This window comes from Artemia sp. Qi Xiang Cuo, chromosome 6, assembly GCF_049724085.1.
Source record: "Artemia sp. Qi Xiang Cuo chromosome 6, ASM4972408v1, whole genome shotgun sequence".
In the NCBI taxonomy this organism is placed as follows: domain Eukaryota; kingdom Metazoa; phylum Arthropoda; class Branchiopoda; order Anostraca; family Artemiidae; genus Artemia; species Artemia sp. Qi Xiang Cuo.
Window position 1 is genome coordinate 988,642 of NC_142799.1, and position 22,002 is coordinate 1,010,643.

General features: G+C 34.8%; 2 protein-coding genes across 2 annotated transcripts in view; one reads left to right on the forward strand and one right to left on the reverse strand.

The window, feature by feature from the left end:
- LOC148950776 (DNA-binding protein Ets97D-like) overlaps window positions 1-14,847 on the forward strand; it is a 39,097-nt gene extending 24,250 nt beyond the window's left edge. Inside the window, exons 4-6 of the mRNA XM_089090449.1 lie at window positions 9,965-10,078; window positions 13,464-13,693; window positions 14,685-14,847. Of these exons, the coding sequence (XP_088946575.1) occupies window positions 9,965-10,078; window positions 13,464-13,693; window positions 14,685-14,840 (500 nt within the window). The 3' untranslated portion in view covers window positions 14,841-14,847. The remainder of the gene's footprint in view (window positions 1-9,964; window positions 10,079-13,463; window positions 13,694-14,684) is intronic.
- A 3,262-nt stretch (window positions 14,848-18,109) lies between these two features.
- LOC148950779 (activator of 90 kDa heat shock protein ATPase homolog 1) overlaps window positions 18,110-22,002 on the reverse strand; it is a 47,594-nt gene continuing 43,701 nt past the window's right edge. The window contains exon 8 of the mRNA XM_089090450.1: window positions 18,110-18,247. Within this exon, the coding sequence (XP_088946576.1) occupies window positions 18,160-18,247 (88 nt within the window). The 3' untranslated portion in view covers window positions 18,110-18,159. The remainder of the gene's footprint in view (window positions 18,248-22,002) is intronic.

The following is a 22,002-nucleotide window of genomic DNA, read 5'->3' on the forward strand; positions in this document are numbered from 1 at the left end:
TGTATTTCGCCCACTAATTCAGGCTCAAAAATCCTATATTAAAAATTCCGCTGATATTTTTGCCAAGGCAAAGCAAGTTTCGGTTAAACCAAATACAAGAATTGGCAGTTTTGATGCAGATTCAATTAATACCAATTGTGATCCTCAAAAAGCCGAAATGATTTTGGAGCTTAAACTTAATTCTAACCCATCTATATCAGAAAAATCTACTCTTTTGAATCAGACACTTCTTTCTCTTACAGCACTTTGTAACAGAATTTCTTTTTTACTTCCATTATAGAGGCATTTTTTATAGACAGAAATATGGGCTTTCAATGGGTGCCCCCCTTTCTCCAATACAGGCTGATATCGTCATGGAAGACCTCGAAGAAAGGGCTATTTTGCAAAGTTTTTGTAAACCTGAATTTTGGGTTCGTTTTAAAGATGATATTTTTTATTTGTGAGAGCATACTGACGATTCTCTTGGTTCTTTTCTTCACTTGTTCAATTCCTTGGATCCAAAACTCAAATTTACTCAGGAATCAGAGATAGAGAGGCGTCTTCCTTTCTTAGATGTTCTGGTGCAACGAAATGATACATGTTTCGAGTTTAGTGTCTATGGAAAACCCACACATATTGACCGTTACTTAAATTATTCCTCTAATCATTCTCCTGCTGTGAAAAGAGGAGTTGTCACTTCTCTAGTTGATGGAGCATTGAAAGTTTGTTCAACACGCTTCTTGGATTTAGAGCTCAACCACTTTAGAGATATTTTATTTGGGAATGGGTATCCAATTAGTTTAATAAATTCTGTAATTGCAAAACGCATTAAAAGATTATCAGATAGTTCCACAGAAAACACAAATCAAAGGGAAAATTTAGTGTATCTTGGTCTCCCATATGTTAAAGGGGTTTCAGACCACGTTTCAAACCATCTAAGAAAAAAATAACATTTACACTTTTTATAGACCCAGAAAAACTATCAGGTCCCAAATTTATCAAGGTAAAGACCCTATCCCGATAGGTGAAAACTCCGGTGTCTACAGAATTCCTTGTTCGTGTGGTCTTTGGTATATCGGAAGAACTAATCAGCGACCAACGGATAGATTAAATCAGCACTCTAGTTAAGTTAATAATACACTTAAAAAGCGGAAAAAACCAGAAAATTTTGACTCTGCCCTTGCAGAGCACATTTTTCAAAACCTAGACTATATTATTCTGTTTAATCAAGCTAGCCTAATTTTGCATGACAAAGGTATTTTCCAGCACTACAGAGAAGCTGTTGAAAGTTATAAGTACCAACATTTAGGTCTAGCTTTGAACAGAGATTCTGGTGATTTAAGAATCCGATACTTTAGTAATCCCTGAAATAAACCTTGAACCACTTTCCCAGTTATATAATCAAACACGTGAACAACCCCTTAGGTCTCAAAGGGTGTCTGCAGGAAATGCATTAATTAAAATCCGAAGTCCGAAGTTCTCCGAAGTTCTCCAACTTATTTAATTGCTGGTTCGTTTTGTTTTTTGATTGAATGAATTGTTTTCTTTTCTTTCTCAGTTGTTCGCTAGTATTCGTCGATGGCAGTTCATACTTTATTGGATTCTGTACAAATCACGTATATTTGCGAATGACTCGCTTTTATGGTTGGTAGGTATTTGGTTTTAATTCTTTTAATTTTTGGCTTTTATTGAATTTTATTCGTCTTTTAAATTTTTGGTTTTTTGGTTCTTTTCACATTGACTTTCCGCGTTTGTTTTTGGATATATTATTTCGTTTTGCACTGAAGAAGAGAGGCGTTTGTCCTCTCGAAATATTCGCTTTGATGTGTTTTTTTTTTTTCAGTACTTTCATTTGGCCTATAAAAAAACAACATTTTTGCTCGATTTTTCTTTCTTTATGTGATGTCAGGCCAATGTGGTTTAAGAAATTGTCTTTTTTTTTCAATTTTTATTGAACCAAACTACAAAGAACGATTTTTTTTTTTTGGGGGGGGGGGTGGTGGTTCAAATGACTGTACCATAAAACTTATTTAAAAAAACATGTAAGGGGGGGGGAATACAATCTAGGGGGAATGTCTTCCTCCCCCAGTTTTTCGCTCCTGCTAACAGCTCATTACAGCTCGAAGCTGTTTAAGGTAAACACAGCATTATGCTGTATCAGTTTATTGACTGATTATTTACCTCATGGGTCGCCACTCCTCGAGTGAGAAGACCTTGCAACAAGCACGTTTGAATGAAAGTCCTCAGTGCTTCCAGGCAGGACTTCATCCACTGCGATATCTTAGGGGGAGTGATTGTAAGAGCTGAATAAGTTGGACATATGCACAAGAAGTTAGAAGGTTTGGTGCTATAATCCTTAAAAAAAACGGTAAGATTAGGTCGATTAAATCAATTGCCTATATGTATTATTTCAGTTTCAGCCCTTTTGGTAAGGTTTTGCTCCATTAGGTTGTTTGGGGAAAGGGCAAGATTCTGGGAATTGAAGGGAGGGCGTAGATTATGTTGAGCCTCGTTTTCTCGTGGAGAGAAAATGCATCACCCAAAGGGGCAATAATATATAGTTCCCTAGGATCCATTACAAAATCCTAACAAGGATTGGGGGGGGGTGGATCTTGGAGATAAATTGGGAGAGAGGTTGTCAATTATATTAGTTTCTCAGCTACAAGAGTACACCAATAAAACCACAAGAATAGTCACCCTCCCCCCCCATCCAAGTTGGCTCCATGACACAAAAAAACGGAAAAATGGAAAGAAAAATTAAATAAAAATTAAACAGTAAAATAAGAAAAAAACTGATGCCGTTAATCAATTTTAATCGGACGATACGTGGCCTCACACTCTCTTCCCCCCAAGAAAAAAGCAAATTAGAGATAAAAATGTGATACTACTCTCTTACAGCCAACTCGAAAATAAAAATGCATAACACCATCCTTTCATAATCAACTTAAAAAAATTAACTAATTTCGAAAATCAATCTTTACACACATAAATAAAGAAAAAGTAACAGTCTTAATTAATGTATAACCAAGCTATGTGAAAATAATAAAAGACTTTGTCAATCACTATTTATAGATATAAATTAATGTTTAAATATTCAATCGGGTGCCAAAGGAATGACAGGCCAATGGTCACAGTGATGGAAGTGTAGTTTTGAAGATGCCACCAGAGAGTGAAAGTGATACCGAACGTAACGCGTGGCAGGGACCTTTATGCTGTCAGAACATCGTAGGCAATACTACGAGCTGTCAGATATGAAATAGGAGACTAGAAGACAATTGAAAGTTTCTGATGCAGTCGTGTAAAATTAAAAGAAGCAGATGGAAGGACATAAACTGATCTAAGGTTTGAGATGGCTGAACAGCAGATGAGTTTGCTAGCTTCACAACGAGTTTGGCCTCTTTACGAAGAGACGCTATACTCCGTAAATTCTACTGGAAAGTAGAAATTCATATGGTAGAACAGTAAGAAATATATCATCGGATCAATGTGAAGAAATAAAGCCATAGAATACATCTGAAGAATATGTACTTCAGCTTACACATGGTGTTCATATTCCTGGTAGTTTTGGCTTTTATTGCATTGACATATATCAATTTGAAGACAAGTTCTCATCATAAAGAATTCCATGGAAAGAGAAATAACCATTTTCAGAACTGGCTGTATCACTATAATGCCGTGATAAATTATAGAGAATCTGGAAAAAACCTAGACCTGGAAACATGAAGAGCCAAGTAATTCCCATCAAACAATGAAAGAGCTCTCTCTAATTAAGCAAGAAGATTTGTCCTCAGCAAAGGTTCGTCAAATGCTATCGTAGATCAAGTACTGTCATCAGTAATTGCTTTTTTCATCAGGATCTTACTGGGATCTGGTTCATGAGCGTGAGAGGGGTAGCACAAACGGAATACAACTCAGTGGCGGATCCAGGGGAGGGTCGACCCCCCCCCTAACGTAGTCTAAAGTAGTGCAATTTACTTAATTAATGCAAGTTTGCGTTAATTAAACTCGCTCCTAACGCAAGTTTATCAAATCAACCTATTTTGCCCCCCCCCCTAAAAAAATCCTGGATCCGCCCTTGATACAACTTCGGACTGCACATTTTTACTGCATAAAAGAGCTCATTAACGTCAATCCAAAAAAAAGTGGTTGAGCCCAGGATGAAACGCCATGGGACTCCAGGTTTCAACGTCAAAGTCATTTAGAGTGTTCTTGCCAACGAAGATCTTCCTGCTAGAAAGATACGAATGGAACGAAGAGTGAGCAGTTGCTCGCACTCTGACGTTGTCAAGTTTTTCAAGCAGAATGACGAATGTTAAGGAATCGAGTGTCTTCTTTGCAACTACAAGTAAAGCAGCTGGGATTAGTCCAGAATATAAGGCCGAATGGATGAAATTAAAAACCTCAGAACATGCGTGCTCTGTAAAATGACCAGTACGAAACTCAAACTGAAATTTATGAAGAAATTGTTTTGCGCCGAGAAAGCTTGTGAGCCTTGACAGCATAGTCTTCCCCAAAATATGACTGAAGACTGATAGGAGAGACATCAGTCTCTAGTTTGAAGGGTCGTTTCAAGAAAAAAGAACTAAAACTCTTGTGCTTCTAAGCGCTTTTGGGAAAATATCAAGATCATAAAAAGCATGAACAACCTTAGTTAAGGGTGAAAGAATTGATGACAAAATGAACTTAATAGCCTTAGTCGAAATGTGACTTTGTCCTGACGAGAAAGCGTCCTGTAGTGAAGGAACAGTCTTAAAGCTTTCCAGCGCCGTTAATTTTAGACAAGTTAGGCCTAATAAGGTTCGTAATCAGGATCAGAAGGCGCTAGAGAAATACCTGCTGCTTCATTTTGACTAACATCAAAGACATAAGACTGTTGGTGACTTTTGACAACTTCTTTACCGAATACCAACTAACCGTTGATAACTAGACTTTCAGGTAAAACTGATTTTGGAAAATCTGGTTGTAAGGCCGAATTAATAAGTCAACAAGTTTTAGTTTTCACAACTTTCCCAAATTCACACAAAGTTCTAAAATAGAAAAAAAAAGTCTGAGTTTGCTTGGTGAATAATTGATTTAAAATGGTTCCTGTAACTCTTATATTCATCCAAGTGACGGACATGAAAAGATGTTTTCTATTTCCTCCAAGATTTTTTTTCCAGGTCTTGAGTAAACATAGAATCATCTTAGGGGATAAATATATGTTACCGAGTGTCCGAAATTCGTGAATGTCGACATTCACCGGTGAATCACCGAAATACCCTTTTTTTTCCTTGGATTTAGTCAGCGTTGCCAGTCAACTTTTATAGTTTAATGCGAGGTTTGATGATGATGGGTTAGGTTAGATTAGGTTTGGATAGGTTACTTTGGGTTATCTTAGGTCAGGTTTTTAACCCATTTCTGATATTTAACCCATAACCTAATCTAACCTAGCCTAAACTAACATAATCTAACCTAACTTTAACTTTTACCTTTATAGCTTGCATAAGACTGAAAATCTGACTCGCAAAGCTAATTGAATCCAAGCAGATAAAAGTGAATTTCCGACATTCACCGGTGAATGTCGACATTAACTGGTGAATTTCGATATTAACCATATTTCTGAATTTAACTATATATATATATATATATATATATATATATATATATATATATATATATATATATATATATATATATATATATATATATATATATATATATATATGTATATATATATATATATATATATATATATATCAAACAGTTCGTGGTAACGAACTGTAAGTACAGAGCAACCCGGCTCAATAGTAACCCAAACTCTAAAAAACGGAATAATGACACCAATAGATAGATCAAAAGAATGAGATTTTTATGCTGATTTCAAATATATAAGTTTCATGAAGTTTAATCTTACCCATCCAAACTTACGCGAAACAAAATTTGCACTTTACTGAAAAAAAATATAAATGTTTCTATTTTTATAACCCTAATAAATCAAATAATATAAACATTTTGATCACTAAATATCAGTATATGTATATTAAACTGACAATGCACAATCATTTGTATTTTTTCAGTAAAGGGCAAATTTTGTTCTGGCCCTGGGAAGGCATAGGGATTTTGCGCCCAACTTGTGCTAATTTCTGTTCGTTTTGAGTTTGTCTCTGTTGTTTATTCTAATTTGTGGTCATTCTGGTTTTCATTCAGTTATCGATGCTGATATGCGGTAGTTTCACGCTTGGTAAGTTATTTGATTTTATTTTTGTTCAATTTTTTTTCCATGAGGTTCTTCGCATTGCTTCGAAAAACTACTTTTGTGGAAAAATGGTTTTTTTTTTAACTAATTTCTGTTCGTTTTATATTGACATAGTCTTTTCAGGGAAAAATAAAATAGCACTTTAAATCTTTTCGTTTTTTAAGACTTTATAGTTTGGCCTGCTATTTGTATGCTGGAGAAAAATTTTCAGCAATTTTTAACAACATACACCATTTTAAAGATCTGGCACCAAATAATACTGTTTAATTTAGTTTCGTACCTCATCTATTAGACCTGAAATGAAAAACTTGACAGCATCCGCCAAAAAATAAGGTTACTGTCTTTGATAGCTTAGATAAGCGGACGCTATTTTGGTTTGGTTAAATCTCAAGAGCAGGAGCAGCCCAGAAAGTATGAATATGGTTCCCCCAGTTGCTTTTGGGATAATCCTGAGATGCTTTATTGGGAATTAGCATTATCACGGTGCATTTTTGTTTAATCTTAAGGCAATATTTAGTTTTAAACATAATGGGCAAATTGGAGGGTGTGCGTGGGAGGGTGGGAATAAAAGGGGGATTGGTTGCCCTCCAATCACTTTCGACTATTAAAAAGGGCATCAGCCCTTTCTATTTTTAATCCAATCAGCCCCTTTCGAAGTTCCTACGACAACTCCTTCGATACGAAGTGCTCCGGTCTAAACAACAACAACAACAAAAAATATTACTAATCACTTTCGACTATTAAAAAGGGTACTAGCCCTTTGAATTTCAAATAGAATGAGCTCTTTTTCAAGTTTCTACGACAAAGATTTCAATAAAAACCTTATATGCCCCCAGGACATAACTTAAAACCCTTGCCCTAAGGGCTGTTGGGGAGTATCCTCCTCAAAACATAATTTTCTATCTGGAAATCAACTACGCTGAACAAAATGGCTATCTCAAAATTTTGATTGGATGTGTTTGGGGGAATAATGGCCTTGGGGAGGGGGCTAGTTGCCCTCCAATAACTTTTGTTTATTAAAAAGGGCTCTAGCCCTTTGAATTTCCAATCGAATGAGCCTTTTTTGAAGTTTCTACGACAATGTCTTCTATAAATACCTTATATGCCCCCAGGGCATAACTTAAAACCCTTGCCCCGAGGGTCGTGGGGGAGTGTCCTCCTCAAAACATATTTTTTATCTGGAAATCAACTACGCTGAACAAAATGGCTATCTCAAAATTTGTATTGGATGTGTTTGGGGAATGATGGGCGTGGAGGGGGGGCTAGTTGCCCTCCAATCACTTTAGACTATTAAAAAGGGCACTAGCCCTTTGAATTTCCAATCGAATGAGCCCTTTTTTGAAGTTTCTACAACAACGCCTTCTATAAAAACCTTATATGCCCCCAGGGCATAACTTAAAACCCTTGCCCTTAGGGTTGTGGGGGAGTTTCCTCCTCAAAAACATTTTCTATCTGGAAATCAACTAGGCTGAACAAAATGGCTATCTCGAAATTTTGATTTGATGTGTTAGGGGGAATGATGGGCGTGGGGAGGGCTAGTTGCCCTCCAATCACTTTTGACTATTAAAAAGGTCACTCGAACTCTCAATTTCCAATCGAATGAACTCCTTTTGAAATTTCTACGACGACCCTTCCATCTGAAGTGCACTGATCTAAAGGAAAAAAATAATAAATAGTACATTGTGCCAACATCGTTCTTATGTGCCCTCGGGGCGTAACTTAAAACCCTTGCCCAGAGAGTTATGGGGGGGTTTCCTCCTTAAAAACATATTTTCTATCTGGAAATCAACTACGCTGAACAAAATGGCTATCTCAGAATTTTGATTGGATGTGTTTGGGGGAATGATCGGCGTGGGGGGGGGGGGGGCTAGTTGCCCTCCAATCACTTTCGAATATTAAAAAGGGGACTAGCCACTTCAATTTCCAATCGAATGAGCCCTTTTTTGAAGTTTCTACAACAACTCCTTCGATACGAAGTGCCTGGCTGAAAAAAAAACAACACATTGTGCCCACATCGTTCTTTACTTAGGCAGTGCTAGCGCGCTGTCTATGATTGTTTTTTTGCTCTTTTGGATTCCTAAAAAGCCTTACTTGTATTAAAAACTGGTTTTCAATAACAATTAAAAAACAAAAAAGCATTTTAAAGTTTTTTGGCTTCCTTATAGAATATATGTCATGTAGACTAGTGCTGAACTGCTGCTGTTTTGGATTGCTTTTGGCTGTTGGATATTATTCATTTTTTCTTTAGGGGATTCATTGCAAGTTCGAAACTCATAAATATCTAATATCATTTAAATTATAATCTGCATCTAAAAGGAGTAAATTGGTCAAATTGAAAAATACATGATGGTGAAACACTTCAATTACAATGAAAAAAAAAACACTAATAAAAGTTATAATTTTCACTTGTAATAGCTTGTAAATACCTTATATTAGAAGAACTTCCAATTGCATAAAAAAGCACAAGTATCAAGTTAAAGCTACAATTTGAAATTTCTCCAATGACAATGAAAAAGAGGTTTGTTTCTGTTTTATCATGATTATTGTCCAAAAGTGGGAACAGAATTCATCCCAATTTCAGATTGTAAGAAATCCAAAAATACCCAAGACAATGAACAAGTCCCGATGGGGGGGGGGCGTGGGTCTATTAAAATACAGTAGTTCTATAGTTTCCCAGGGAATTTGATATCATTTTCTTCCGTCTCCGATTTAAATTAAAAAAGAAAATTAACTTTTTGGCATCCCTGCTTTCAATTAAAAAAAATTCATGGTATTATCATTTAAAAAAGATAGCCCCCTACCCCCTCTGGATACCGTCTTGATAAGATACCCTCTCTGCTTTAAATTAAGAAATAAATAACTTTTTTTGGCACCCCTGCCTTCAATAAAAAAATCGAGGTATTTTCATTGAAAAATTAAAACCCCCTATCCGTCCCTCCTTTGGATAATGGCTTGATAGGATACTGTCTCTGCTTTAAATTAAAAAAAAAAAAATAGTATCCATGCTTACAATAAAAAAATTTCAGGTATCCCTACCCCCCCCCCTGGATACCACTCTGATAGGATACCGTCTCTGATTTAAATTTAAAAATAATTAAATTTTTGTCATTCCTGCTTCAATAAAAAGAAATTCGAGGTATTATCATTTAAAAATTATAAAGGTCGAACAACAAAAATGTCGAAATTATTCAGACATACCTCAAATTACTGGAAAACTGGGTCATAGGTTCGCCATGGCATTCAATAAGATCCAAGGAATCTAATTAAAAGGGACCACAACAAAAGCCAAATTAGGCCAATAGCCTATGAGAAATCCAGAAATACCCAAGACAATGAACAAGTCCCAATGGGGGGCCCTGGATCTATCCAAATATTTCTATGGTTTCCCGTGGAATTTGATATCATTTTCTTCCGTCTCCGCTTTAAGTGAAAAAATAGTTATCTTTTTTACATCCCTGCTTTCAGTTAAAAAAAAATGAGGTATCATCATTAAAAAATGATAGCCCCCTATCCCCCCTCCCTATAGACAATAATATACAATTTTTTTATGAATCATATTTTTGGGGTTACTTCCGTTTCAGTCTTCAATTCCCCAACCTTGTACATAGTTGGCGGCGTTTGGTTGATGCACTGACATGGCGCCGGGGTCTATATATAGAATTTGAAAAAAATAAAGTTCTATTGAATGCTCATCTTTATAATTACTCAATTTAAGGTGATGTATTTATGATATTTTTCTTAATTTTCTAGGCGTTTTACATAAATCTGGTCAGCAAAAGAAGCGACCTGTGGGCAGTGCTACCGTTCGACCGCGGATTGAGGGTGGACTTTCGCAATATGACACGATTGATGGATATCGAAAAGGTGCGATTAATTCTGTCCCTTGCTTTTTGTTTTTCAGGATGCATTAATAAGATAAAGGTGGAGAATTAATTCTATTTTATCGTTTCTATAAAATAAAAGGAAAATTCTGTGATTTCAAATGTAAATTTCAAGTTAGTTTTCTCAGAATTTATTATACACCTTCACACAATTCCAATATAAAGTAAATTCAGATGAAATAGAATCCGCCCTTTTTGGAAGCTCGTTAATTCAGTGGTAACAATCCTTCATGGTCAATTCTTACCTTATTGATTCGAGCTGAACCAGATACACAATACGCTTATTATGGTAATAATTATTTACTAACTAATATGTATTAACTATTAATCTTATTTTATATAATTGGGAGGTCCAATCACTAAAAATGCCCGACCAGTCATTAATCTGAAAACAACCATGTGATGCTAAACAACGGGTAACGGTTTCTCCAATGTACTTTTATAATCAGAGTCAATAGGTTTATAGGAGCTCACAAGAGAGTTTGCGTTTTCACTCTCTTTATACCTGAAGCCTAAAGGCGAGGGAATATTTCTCTTTGTATAGATTGCATGTAGTAAGTGCATATATGATGGGTTGTGTGTAGTAGTAGTAGACTATACAGGCTACTGCTTTGTCTCACAGCTCGGGTGATTGATTAGAAGTTTCCTTTATTTTGGGGGGGGGGGTGCAAGGGGACTTTGATGTGTTTGTATTTGGGGCGAAAGGGCAAGCCATTTTGTCAGGTTCTTACAAAAGGGTATACGCTGTGATTTCTTTTTCTTTTTTATGGCTGACTCTTGGGCCAGCTAACTAATAATGATAATTAGCTAGATTAAGCAATTAACTAATCATTATTAAATAAGAGAATTTCCTTGTGCGCTCCAGTCCTGCAACTTTAAAAGCCTTGTGTGACTTTGGTTTAAACAGGGCATGATATATCCACCATTCGTAAAATACATACTTAACATCTTTTGATCCTGGGAGATATTAGGGCACCAAACTAAAACTAGGCTACTTTATTTTATCCTGAAAAAAGTTAAAATAAAATTTCTACGTCACATAGATAACTCTGTAACTATGTCATGAACTTGTGATATTTATTTTGAGATTTTAGATTTAACTGACATCCAGCTTTTAACTGACAATGCTTTGAGCAAGCTCCCAGCGAAGTAATTCCATTATATCCTCTTAAAACCCCTTTAATAGGGATCGCAATCGGTGTAAAATTAATAATTGCCAGCATTAGCGACAATGTGCCTCGTCCAGGGACAAATTACAAGGGAGTGGTATGCTATCCATGATGAAAGTAAGTATTTCAGTAAACCCATCTTTGGGGTTATCAGTTGGGGCTACTGGTACTGAAGGTATATCTTATTTGGCTGGCAGTTTTAGATACTTTGTAAGGAAAGTATGATCGTTCTATTAAGGAATGAGGTTTCATTTCATTAATATGAGGTTCATTTCATTAATGAGGTTTCATTCAAATGAATTGACTCATTTCATTTGTTGATGCCCTTTCAGATGTTGGCAAAACGTGAAAAAAATTGACATGAGAATCGAATGGAAATTTACAGGGAGTTCTTTTTCGGTTGGGGGGGGGGGCTAAGGGAACTTTTCGTATTTTGGAGAAGAGGCATCGTGATTTTTCTCTGGTCATTGGAAAAGAGTATACACGACGATTTCTCTTCTCTTGATGCCTGTTTGTTTGACGGAATTAACTTTTGGGAGAAAAATTGGAAATATCAAGCTTAGAAATTCGTTTTCACAGTTTTATGTTGATTAAGCTATTAGCAATAGTTTACATTTTTACACCATACTGCAATAGTTGCATTTTTCGTCTCTGACGATCAGTCTAGGGTTGCCGCTTAGGGATTAACCATTTCTCAAGACTCACTAACGAAAAATTGATTTGAAACTAAAACGAGAAATCAATCAATAATTATAAACATACGTATTGTAAATTGTTGGTTAATATTTAATATATATTTTATCATATATTTTTAATTATACTTATTTTCTACTTATTATTTATATTATTTGATTACATTTACTTATTTATTGTCAAGTCATAGCTTGAAATATTCTCTCCATTGTTACCGGTTTTCGTAAATGTATTCTTATTCACATTTTCTTTTGACGAACGTTTTTGGCCTTAATTATTATCGTAATTATGGTAAAATTATAGGAAGTTTTCGCATAAAATTATAGGAACAGCAGGCATCAGAAGTGCATAAACTGCTAAATTTTCGAAGTAATTGAACATTCGGAAGGGGTCGAAAACGATAACTAGAGTCTCTGTATTTCTTCTTTTTATTTTTAAGCTCTTTCCAACTTTAACTTTTTTTTAAGATTTTGTTTATCGTTTCTCGGTTATCAACAAACCCTATTATTTTTCTTTTTTTTACTCAATTGTCGACTGAGCCATGCCAAAAATTGGAATAAATCTTGGTCACAATTTTTATTATAAGAAATGGGCTTAAATCTAACCTGTGTTATAATTGACTCAAGCCTTTTCCCCTTAAAAGGCGGGCCTTAGGTAGTAGTCCATCGGTAACGCTAGCCCTCTTTGTTCCAGACCAATATAAAGTATGCCCAAACTGTTTCAATTTTTCTTAAAGTTAAAGAAAACTTGCTATATAAAAACTTGCTGTGTAAAAAACTTTTTATATAAAAAAAAACTTGCTATGTAAAAAAAACTTGCTATGTGAAAAAACTTGTTATATAAAAAAACTTGTTATGTAAAAAAACTTGCTATGTAAAAAAAACTTGTTATATGAAAAAACTTGCTATGTAAAAAAGCTTGCTATATAAAAAACTTGCTATGTAAAAAAACTTGCTATATAAAAAAACTTGCTATGTAAACAAACTTGCTATATAAAAAAACTTGCTATATAAAAAACTTGTTATGTAAAAAAACTTGCTATGTAACAAAACTTGCTATATAAAAAAACTTGCTATGTAAAAAAACTTGCTATATAAAAAAAACATGCTATGTAAAAAAACTTGCTATATAAAAAAAACTTGTTATATAAAAAACTTGCTATGTAAAAAAATTGATGTATAAAAAAACTTGCTATGTAAAAAAAACTTGCTATGTAAAAAAACTTGCTCTATAAAAAAACTTGCTATGTAAAAAAACTTGCTACATAAAAAAACTTGCTATGTAAAAAGACTTGCTATATAAAAAACTCGCTATGTAAAAATTTTCTATATAAAAAATACTTGTTATATAAAAAAAACTCGCTATGTAACAAAAACTTGCTATATTAAAAAACTTGATACTTATAGTCTCTTATCTCTTATTAGTTTTTGTAAACGTTTTTTTAAATCCACTTTTTAATTAACTTTCTTTGCCTTAATTCATGTTTTGTCTATGGCAAAATTATAGGAAGCAGCCAAGTCCAGCTGTGGCAGTTTTTATTAGATTTGTTGACCAGCTGGGAGCATCGCTGGGCGATCACATGGGTACCTGATAAAGGATGTGAAGGTGAATTTATTCTCTTGGATCCAGAAAGAGTAGCAGAACTGTGGGGGTCAAAGAAGAACAAACCCAATATGAACTATGAGAAATTATCTCGCGCACTGAGATACTATTATGAAGGGGATATGATTACAAAGGTATTTAACAGCTTTACTTTCTTGTTAAATTGCATAGAGGTAAGAAAGAAATTACTAAAAAAAACTTTTCATACAGGGGTGTCATGTTCTGAACTGGAAAAAAGTTACATAATAGGTTTTAAAATACCAAGGACATCAAAATAAAAATATTTTTACTTTCTGGGCCTATCTTTGGTCTATTAATACCTGAAAACCAGGATTTATTAAGATTTCTCTTTTGGTTGTTTCAATATTATAAATTTTCATGGGCAGTATCACATTTTTGCCAGTGTTGCCACGTTGAACCGTGAAAATAACTAAGGAAAACTAATTCGTTAAACTTGAAGATTTTTGCCCATAAAAATTCGAACATTAGCAATTCTTTGGTTCCCAAAAAACAAATACATCTTTAAATGAAAGCTACACCTTCTTAAGCTGGTTGCTGTCATATTTTTTAGCTTTTTTTGCTTATTTTCACCCAAGTCTTTTTGTTTTTATTTTATTTTATGCCCACTACTACCAACAAAACTTTGGCTAATTTTTGTATGTATATATAGGTATATATATGGTTGCGTAAGTTTTCAATTGACCAATTCAAACAGCTAGATACACTTTTCACTGCCATTGGTGCTTCAAGAGAAAAAAACACAGGGACGCAACATATTGTCATTGACGTCAAAATAGTACGGAGCTAGGAAATAGTTAACATTGATTTTAAAATTATTAACTTTAAAATAGATAGGGGTCAGCAGGGTCGTATCCAGGATTTTTTTTTGGGGGGGGGATTTAAAAAAAAATTCGGGGGAGGGGCTTACAGAAAAACCTTTTAAAAACGCATCAAAAATTAGTTTACATTCATTTTTGTACGCATTTACGAGTGGAGCAAACATTTCGGGGGGGGGGGGGTTAGGTTGAGAATTGATGAACCCTTCTTGGTAAGTATCGTGATGACAAGAATCAACTTAGGCACTCTAAACTTAAGAAATTAAATTTATCCCATTTTATTTCATAGGTACCAAACAAGCGATTTGTCTACAAATTTGTCTGTGACTTGAAACAGCTTCTCGGATTCAGTGCGCAAGACTTGGACAAAATGTTGGGTCAGTGCGAAAGAAAAGCATTTGTCCGATACGGTATACAGAGACCCCTTGATGAGAATATTGGCTAATATCGGTCTATCCTTCAGACACTAAAATTTTGTGGATATTTAACCGGTGACTGAAATGAGAGGTAGAGTTGGACGTACGGATGGAGCCTGGATTAAATTACTCAATCTTCCAGCTGCTTTGACATATGTACTTGTTTATTATGGACACATGTACGTGTATTCGGAATAATGCCCGTTAATTGTGTTGCTATTCGTTATAATATTTTACGATGAATATCGCTTTTTGATTGTGAAAACCACATCTCAACTTAAGAGAAATTAAATTAAGTAAATTAAACTTTATTTACAAAAAAAAAAGATTAATCAACCGTATTTGAATAATCAGTTTGCGTGTTGACATGATGGGGGAATTATGTGCTAAAATTCCTACAAAAGCTTTCAAGCTACTATTTAATGCCTATAACAAAGATTATTGCTATAGTTAAGTTGTGCATTGTATATTTTATAATTTGACGTAGTTTATTTATTGCTGCAATCTTATTTTTTTCCGGTTTTTCACAAAAAGTTCTGTTTACTCAGACTTTTCATCGATAATTTGAACATGCTCCCGCGTTAACTATGAATAACTTTCGACCGTCTATACCAGAAACCTCGAATGTCCTCGGGGGTTGAGAGTCAAACCCTTGTTAATTTAGTTTGCCTCTAGGCCGTTTTTCCTACTTGAGAGTTTGCCAGGATAAAGAGCTCATTTGCGTAGAATGTATCTAGAGGCGTTATGCATTGAAAGTGTTTTTGAAAGAAATAGTGTGTGGATAGGTAGGGGCATTTGAAATATGTATTACCTGACTATGAAAAAGGTGGTAATAATTTGAAAAAAATAGTTTGTTTTTTGGAAATTAGAGGGGTTTTGAATATCTTAAACAACGTAGACGCATTGAAAGACTTGTTCATAGTCGAAGGATAGAGAATTGGAAATACACTTTAGTTAAACGTAATTGTTGGAAAATTGTGAGTTACAATTAAGCACGTTTGACCAGTTCATATATGGCTAATTTATATATATATTTCTATTGACCACCGAAAATTTTCCGATCATCTCTAAAACGTTCCAGCAAGTAGCAAAGTATGTAATTGTTGAGACTCGCATATACATAACTCGATTTTCACTCGGCGGCATTTTGGCCCACTTCAAACCAAAATTTTTGCTTTACTGCACTGTCTAAACAGAAGGTTTTACTCGATGATGGTAGCCTTACTCGTTTAATTTCGTTTTTATTCTTTTGAAGAATTTTTTTTTGTTTCTCTGCTTTCGATTTTTTTAGCGGGTCAAAAACAAACACACATAAAATAGTAGAAACCGCCACTTTGTTGCCCTACAAACGGCTGTCTCATAAAGAGGGCTAGAAATCTCGCTTTAATTTCTAATGATCCCTCTTCCGATATTTTGTGACAGATGGTTCAGTACAATTACCATTGGCTGAAAACCGTAATTGTTCTTCTTTAGAGACTAGCATTTCTTGGAATGAAATTAACACAAAAATTAACTAATCTGCAATGTGAGTTGGAGATGGGACTAAAAATGTGTACGGCTTAAAACATTCGATCGGATATATCCATCCGATCCGAAAGTAGAAAGTTTCTAAGTGTCAAGGCTTAAAAACATGCATCACGCTAGTCGCTGGAGAAAAAGCTGCTAGAACATGTTTTGAGTAATTGCCGTTTAAAGTTTTATAGACATAACCAGCCAGTACAGCAGAGTTTATATTACTATAGTACTGTATGACTATATATTACTATTTTAAAAAAAGTACTATATATTAAGAGTATATATTACTATGTAAAATTAATGTCGCACAAAACCTGTTTTTTTAGAAGGGCTATTTGGTACTTGTATGGAATCGGGTAAACACGCGAAGAGAAACGCATGTAGAATGTCAAAGATACTATTCAAAACTGGGTTTCCGCTAGCTAGTGAGTTGTTGTTCACTTCGTGGAAACTATTTAATCTTTAGTTTTTTCGGGTTCAAGGGGCAAAAAAAGGTACCCAGGTTTGGTTGCGTATTTAATATATTATATGCTTTACCAACCCCCCCCCCCCCCCAACCCCTAATGTGCGAATACATAGCCAAATTTGTTTCTTAACTATTATATTTTCATCCTATTTTTTTTATTTCATTAGCATTAACCAAACTTCACATTTCGCCTGTTTACCAGATTCCGTGCAAGTACCGGCTATTTTTATTTTGGGATGCTGAATTGTGTAAAGTAGGCAATCTTAGTCTGATCTTGCCAATAATTGAAGCTAGTGTTTACTTTTGAAGTTAATGAAGCCATGGTATTTAAAAAATACCACGGAGGGATTGTAACACCCTAGGCATTTACGTTAGGAAGATTTAATATTATAGATTCTGTGTCGTGTTTTATTACTTGTTATTGCTTATTGTTACCTGCTATCATTTGGATTATGTAATTACCATTAAATAAGCGTAAAAAATAATGGTAGAACATTGTCCCTCATTTGATAAGCCCACAAAACGCTCCACTTACAAATGCATCTTTTTGGCGAAATCAGTTTTTTTGTAATGGGTATTATATACCCATTATAGGAATAATACATTTATTCCACTTAAAGACTGCCTTTCTACAGTGACGCATCTTCAGGCTGTAATGTATGTTGTCAATTTACCTGAGTTCACACCATTTTGTCCTGCTTACGCGCCATTTTTTTTTTTTTTTTTTTTTTATTGCAGGCTGTTTTTTGTTTGCATGAATAATGATTTTGATGGTTCAGCGTTGTTTAGAAATTCAGACTTTGTTGAAGGCTCTTATATTGGTTTCATTTTTGAGAAACAGTCTGATTCTCTAGGACGAAAAAAGACAACAGATTTTTAAATTTTTTTAGTTCTTTCTTTATACCTAATCCGACCTTCACATTTACGTCGCTTGTCTTTTAATAGTTTTGATGGATCGATTCGTTACAGTTGTGATTTTTCGCTGCATGCTTTCGCATCACCCATTTTCTGCAACAAACAGGCGCAATAGTGTGAGCTCAGGTTTGGTTTAAGTTGAACCCTTATATTCATACCCGCAATTATTGTAAATAATCATTGTGCAACGCATTATAACATGTTTTCTTTTCCTTTTTTTCAAATGTATTGTTTTGATAATTTAAGCACGGTGCAAATTTTGTTTTGGTTGATATTGATCGTCGATAAACGCAGTTGATTTTTTTTCTTTTATTACGTTATGTTTATTTGAAATAAAACTTGACATTACAAAAAGAAATTGCAGGGATGTTTAAATAAGCAATGTTGCCAAAGAAAATAACTTCGCTGAGAGGATCGTGCAAATTCTGGCTATTCCGAATATTTGATCTATTCTATAAAATAGGTGCTCCAAATCCAAAAGTTTGCCGAATTGACTCCCAATAATATCTATGCCAGCCTTGTTTCGTCTCCTCTAAGTTGCTACAAAAAAGAATGTAAAAATCAGCCTTAAAATAAGTTTTTCACGCAAATACACGACAGTTTTTAAAAGATTAAGGATGAACGCAAAGGTGCATATCTAGGTACAGGTTCGATATAGAGGAGGCACAGGTCCGTTTCAGGGGAGGGGTCATGACCTGTTAAGGACTTGAATAAAGATAACAGTTTACTAGAATTACTGCAAAAAGTTTACAAATTATAAGTTTGTTTAGTTTTTATTTAAAAGGGGGAAATAAACAAACAAAACATTGCTTGAGTTTGAATGATTTTTTTCAATGTGAAGACCATTACTTACTGACATATCTGACTGATATTACATGTAAGGTAACATTAAAAAAGCCAAACTTATTCGCATGTCTGCAGAAAAAGTGGGACAGGGGAAAGGAAAAAGGATATTTAAGCCTAGGTATGTACCCTTTGGTTCTTTAGAATACCCTCCTCATGGAAAAAAAATTGATGTTTTTCTCAGGACAACTTTAGGTAAAATATTAACTTCCAACAAGTCTATCACAAGCTATAATAGAGCAGGAATTGTTTCTTATGTCAATTAAATAAAAAAAACAAGTTTTTTAAACTGAAAGTAAGGAGCGACATTAAAACTTAAAACGAACAGAAATTATTCCGTATATGAAAGGGGCTGTCCCCTCCTAAACGCCTCGCTCTTTACTCTAAAGTTTTTTATTGTTTTCAAGTTGTGAGACAGAGTCAAACTTTAGCGTAAAGAGCGAGGCGTTGAGGAGGGGACTGCCCCTTTCATATACGGAATAATTTCTGTTCGTTTTAAGTTTTAATGTCGCTCTTTACTTTCAGTTTAAAAAACTTGTTTTTTTATTTTATTTCTGATCGTTTTTTAGTTAATGCAGCTTTTATTTGCATACAAATTTTACTTTTCTTTTGCTAAATGGGTGTCTTTACAAATTAACTTACGTAACTAACTTCTATATTCGTATATTTTTCTTCTGGCAAAAAATACAGATTTTTGCAGATTTTTGCAGATATGAGCTTGAAACCTATGTCATAGGGTTTTCTGATACGCTGAATCTGACGGTGGGATTTTCATTAAAATTCTTTCACTTGTAGGGGATGTTTCTCCCCTCTTTAAAAAATCGAGTAAATTTTCTCAGGCTCGTAGCCTTTGATGAGTAATACTAAACTTAATAAAATTTATATATTTAGGATCAGCATTATAAACACATTCTTTTGATACATTTATTGACATCAAAATTCCGTTTTTAAAATTTTCGATTGCTATTGAGCCGTATCGCTTGTTTTTTTATTGTTTTTTATTACGTATATGTTATTACGTATATGAAGGGGTTCTCCCCTTAGTCAATACCACTCTCTATAAGTTAAAAGTAAAAAAAAAAATTTGATTCACAAAATCCTGAATCATAAAGGCCGTTTAATTAGAATAGATAGCTCGTTTGAAAGCAGAAAAAAAAACTGTAACGTAAAGAGCGAGGTATTGACTTGGGGGAGAACCCCCTCACATACGTTATAATTTCTGTTCGTTTTAAGTTCTAATATTCCTTCTTACATTTCAGTTGAAAAAACTTGTTTTTTTTATTTAACTTCTGATCGTTTCTTAAATAATGCTTGTAAATCCGGCGCCCCCTTCATAGAAATGGCCCTTCCCCCAAAGAAACATCCTCCACGAAACTATTATCCAGTGTAATCCTCTCCTATATCCCCCCCCCCCACCAGAAAAAATCCTTCCTGAAAATGGTTGTATACTTCCCAATAACCAATAAAGAAAGCTGGCAAGTCCGGCGCCCCCTACATGGCAATTTCCCGGCCCGCATGAAAACTAACTTCATGAACAGATCCTCCTCCAGAACCACAGACCCCCCCTTCCCACCCACTACCCGAAAAAAAACCTCCTGAAAACGTCTGTATACTTCCCAATAACCAATACTATATGTTAACATTGGGTAAAGTTCATAACTTTTAGCCCTCCCTCTGGGAACTTCGGGGATTAAGTCATCCTAAAAGACATATTTATCATATTTTCGACCATGCTGAACAAAATGGCTATCTCAAAATTTTGATCGGGTGACTTTGGGAAAAAAATAAGCGTGGGAGGGGGCCTAGTTGCCCTCCATTTTTTTGGTCGCTTAAAAAGGGCACTAGAACTTTTAATTTCCGTTCCAATGAGCTCTCCCACGATATTCTAGGACCACTAGGTCGATACGATCACCCCTGGGGAAAAAAAAACAAACAAACAAATAAACACGCATCCGTGATCTTTCTTCTTGCAAAAAAATGCAAAATTCCACATTTTTGTAGATAGGAGCTTGAACCTTCTACAGTAGGGTTCTCTTATACGCTGAATATGATGGTGTGATTTTTATTAAGGTTCCAAAATTTTTAAGGGGTCTTTCCCCCCATTTTTGGAAATCAGCCAAATTTTCTCAGGCGCGTAACTTTTGATGGATAGCACTAAACTTGATGAAAATTATAAATTTAAAATCAGCATTGAAATATAATTCTTTTGATATATCTATTGGTATCAAAAACCCGTTTTCTACAGTTTCGGTTACCATTGAGCCAGGTCGCTCCTTACTTACACGAACTGTTACCACGTTACACGAACTGTTTGTTACCACGTTACACGAACAAACAGTTCGTTACCACGAACTGTTTGATTAAACAGAAAAAAATTAGGAACACAAAGAAACCCTAATATTTACTGGAGATATTGAATTGTGTATATCAAATTTACGGCGAAGAGTTTTAAGACCATGGGGTGGAAAATTTAAATAATGGCAAGACATCAACTGTACTGTCAATAATGAGTGCATAAATTTGTTTAGTCTAATTCGCTCTGTTTATGTATAAAAAAAATTCCTCTAATGTAAGTTCTCACACCAAATGGTCTTATAGGTCGTCAACCATGTACTTCTAGCTAGATCTTGCAACCCTAATCTGGGTTTCTTACAACCATATGGGTCACTAGATTTTTCCTTATTCAGTTATCTGTTTTTCCCTTTAATATATGAAGAAAAAATTATTTATATTTTTTTTAGTACCACCAAATAATATTTATAATGCAAATAGAGCCTAAAAGTCTTTAGACAGCATACTCTAATTGTATTATTGATATGGGATAAATAATCGCATCTCGGACGTAGGCTGTTATACTTGTAGGTTACGATGCCACCAGTATTGGTGTGGTAAGGTACGGGTGTCACCACTTATTGGTGCAAAAATAGTACTAAACCACATACTATAGGGAAAAGCCCCTGGCGGCGCCAAATTTTATGGGATGCCCGTGTCTACCACACCGGTTCTGTAAATATCGGGTTTGGTAATACTCAATTTACAGTATACCCTGCCCCAGGGTATGATAATGTGATCAAGCGATCAAATGGCCACATTCTAATGCCAAGGGTGTACCAACCCCGGGTCACAACTAAAAAATCTCTAACTATCTCTTTGGAGGTAACGAATCCCCCTGTCAATATAATAATGACGGTATCTCGCAACTCTGTTCCTACCCTTTCCAGGTTCCTGGAAAAATGATCTCACATGGCTGTAGAAAATAGCTTACTAGTATTCTTCAAAAAGGCCACAACAAACACATCTATAAACTCTTATTACAGACTCCCTATGCGGTGTTTCAAAGTAGACTAAACGAAAAATAATATCCATTCTGTAAACAAACTCTAAATAGGGGTGGACCTTTGCTTGGCCCTGATTAATCCTCGAAATCCCCATTCAAAGTCCATTCTACTTTT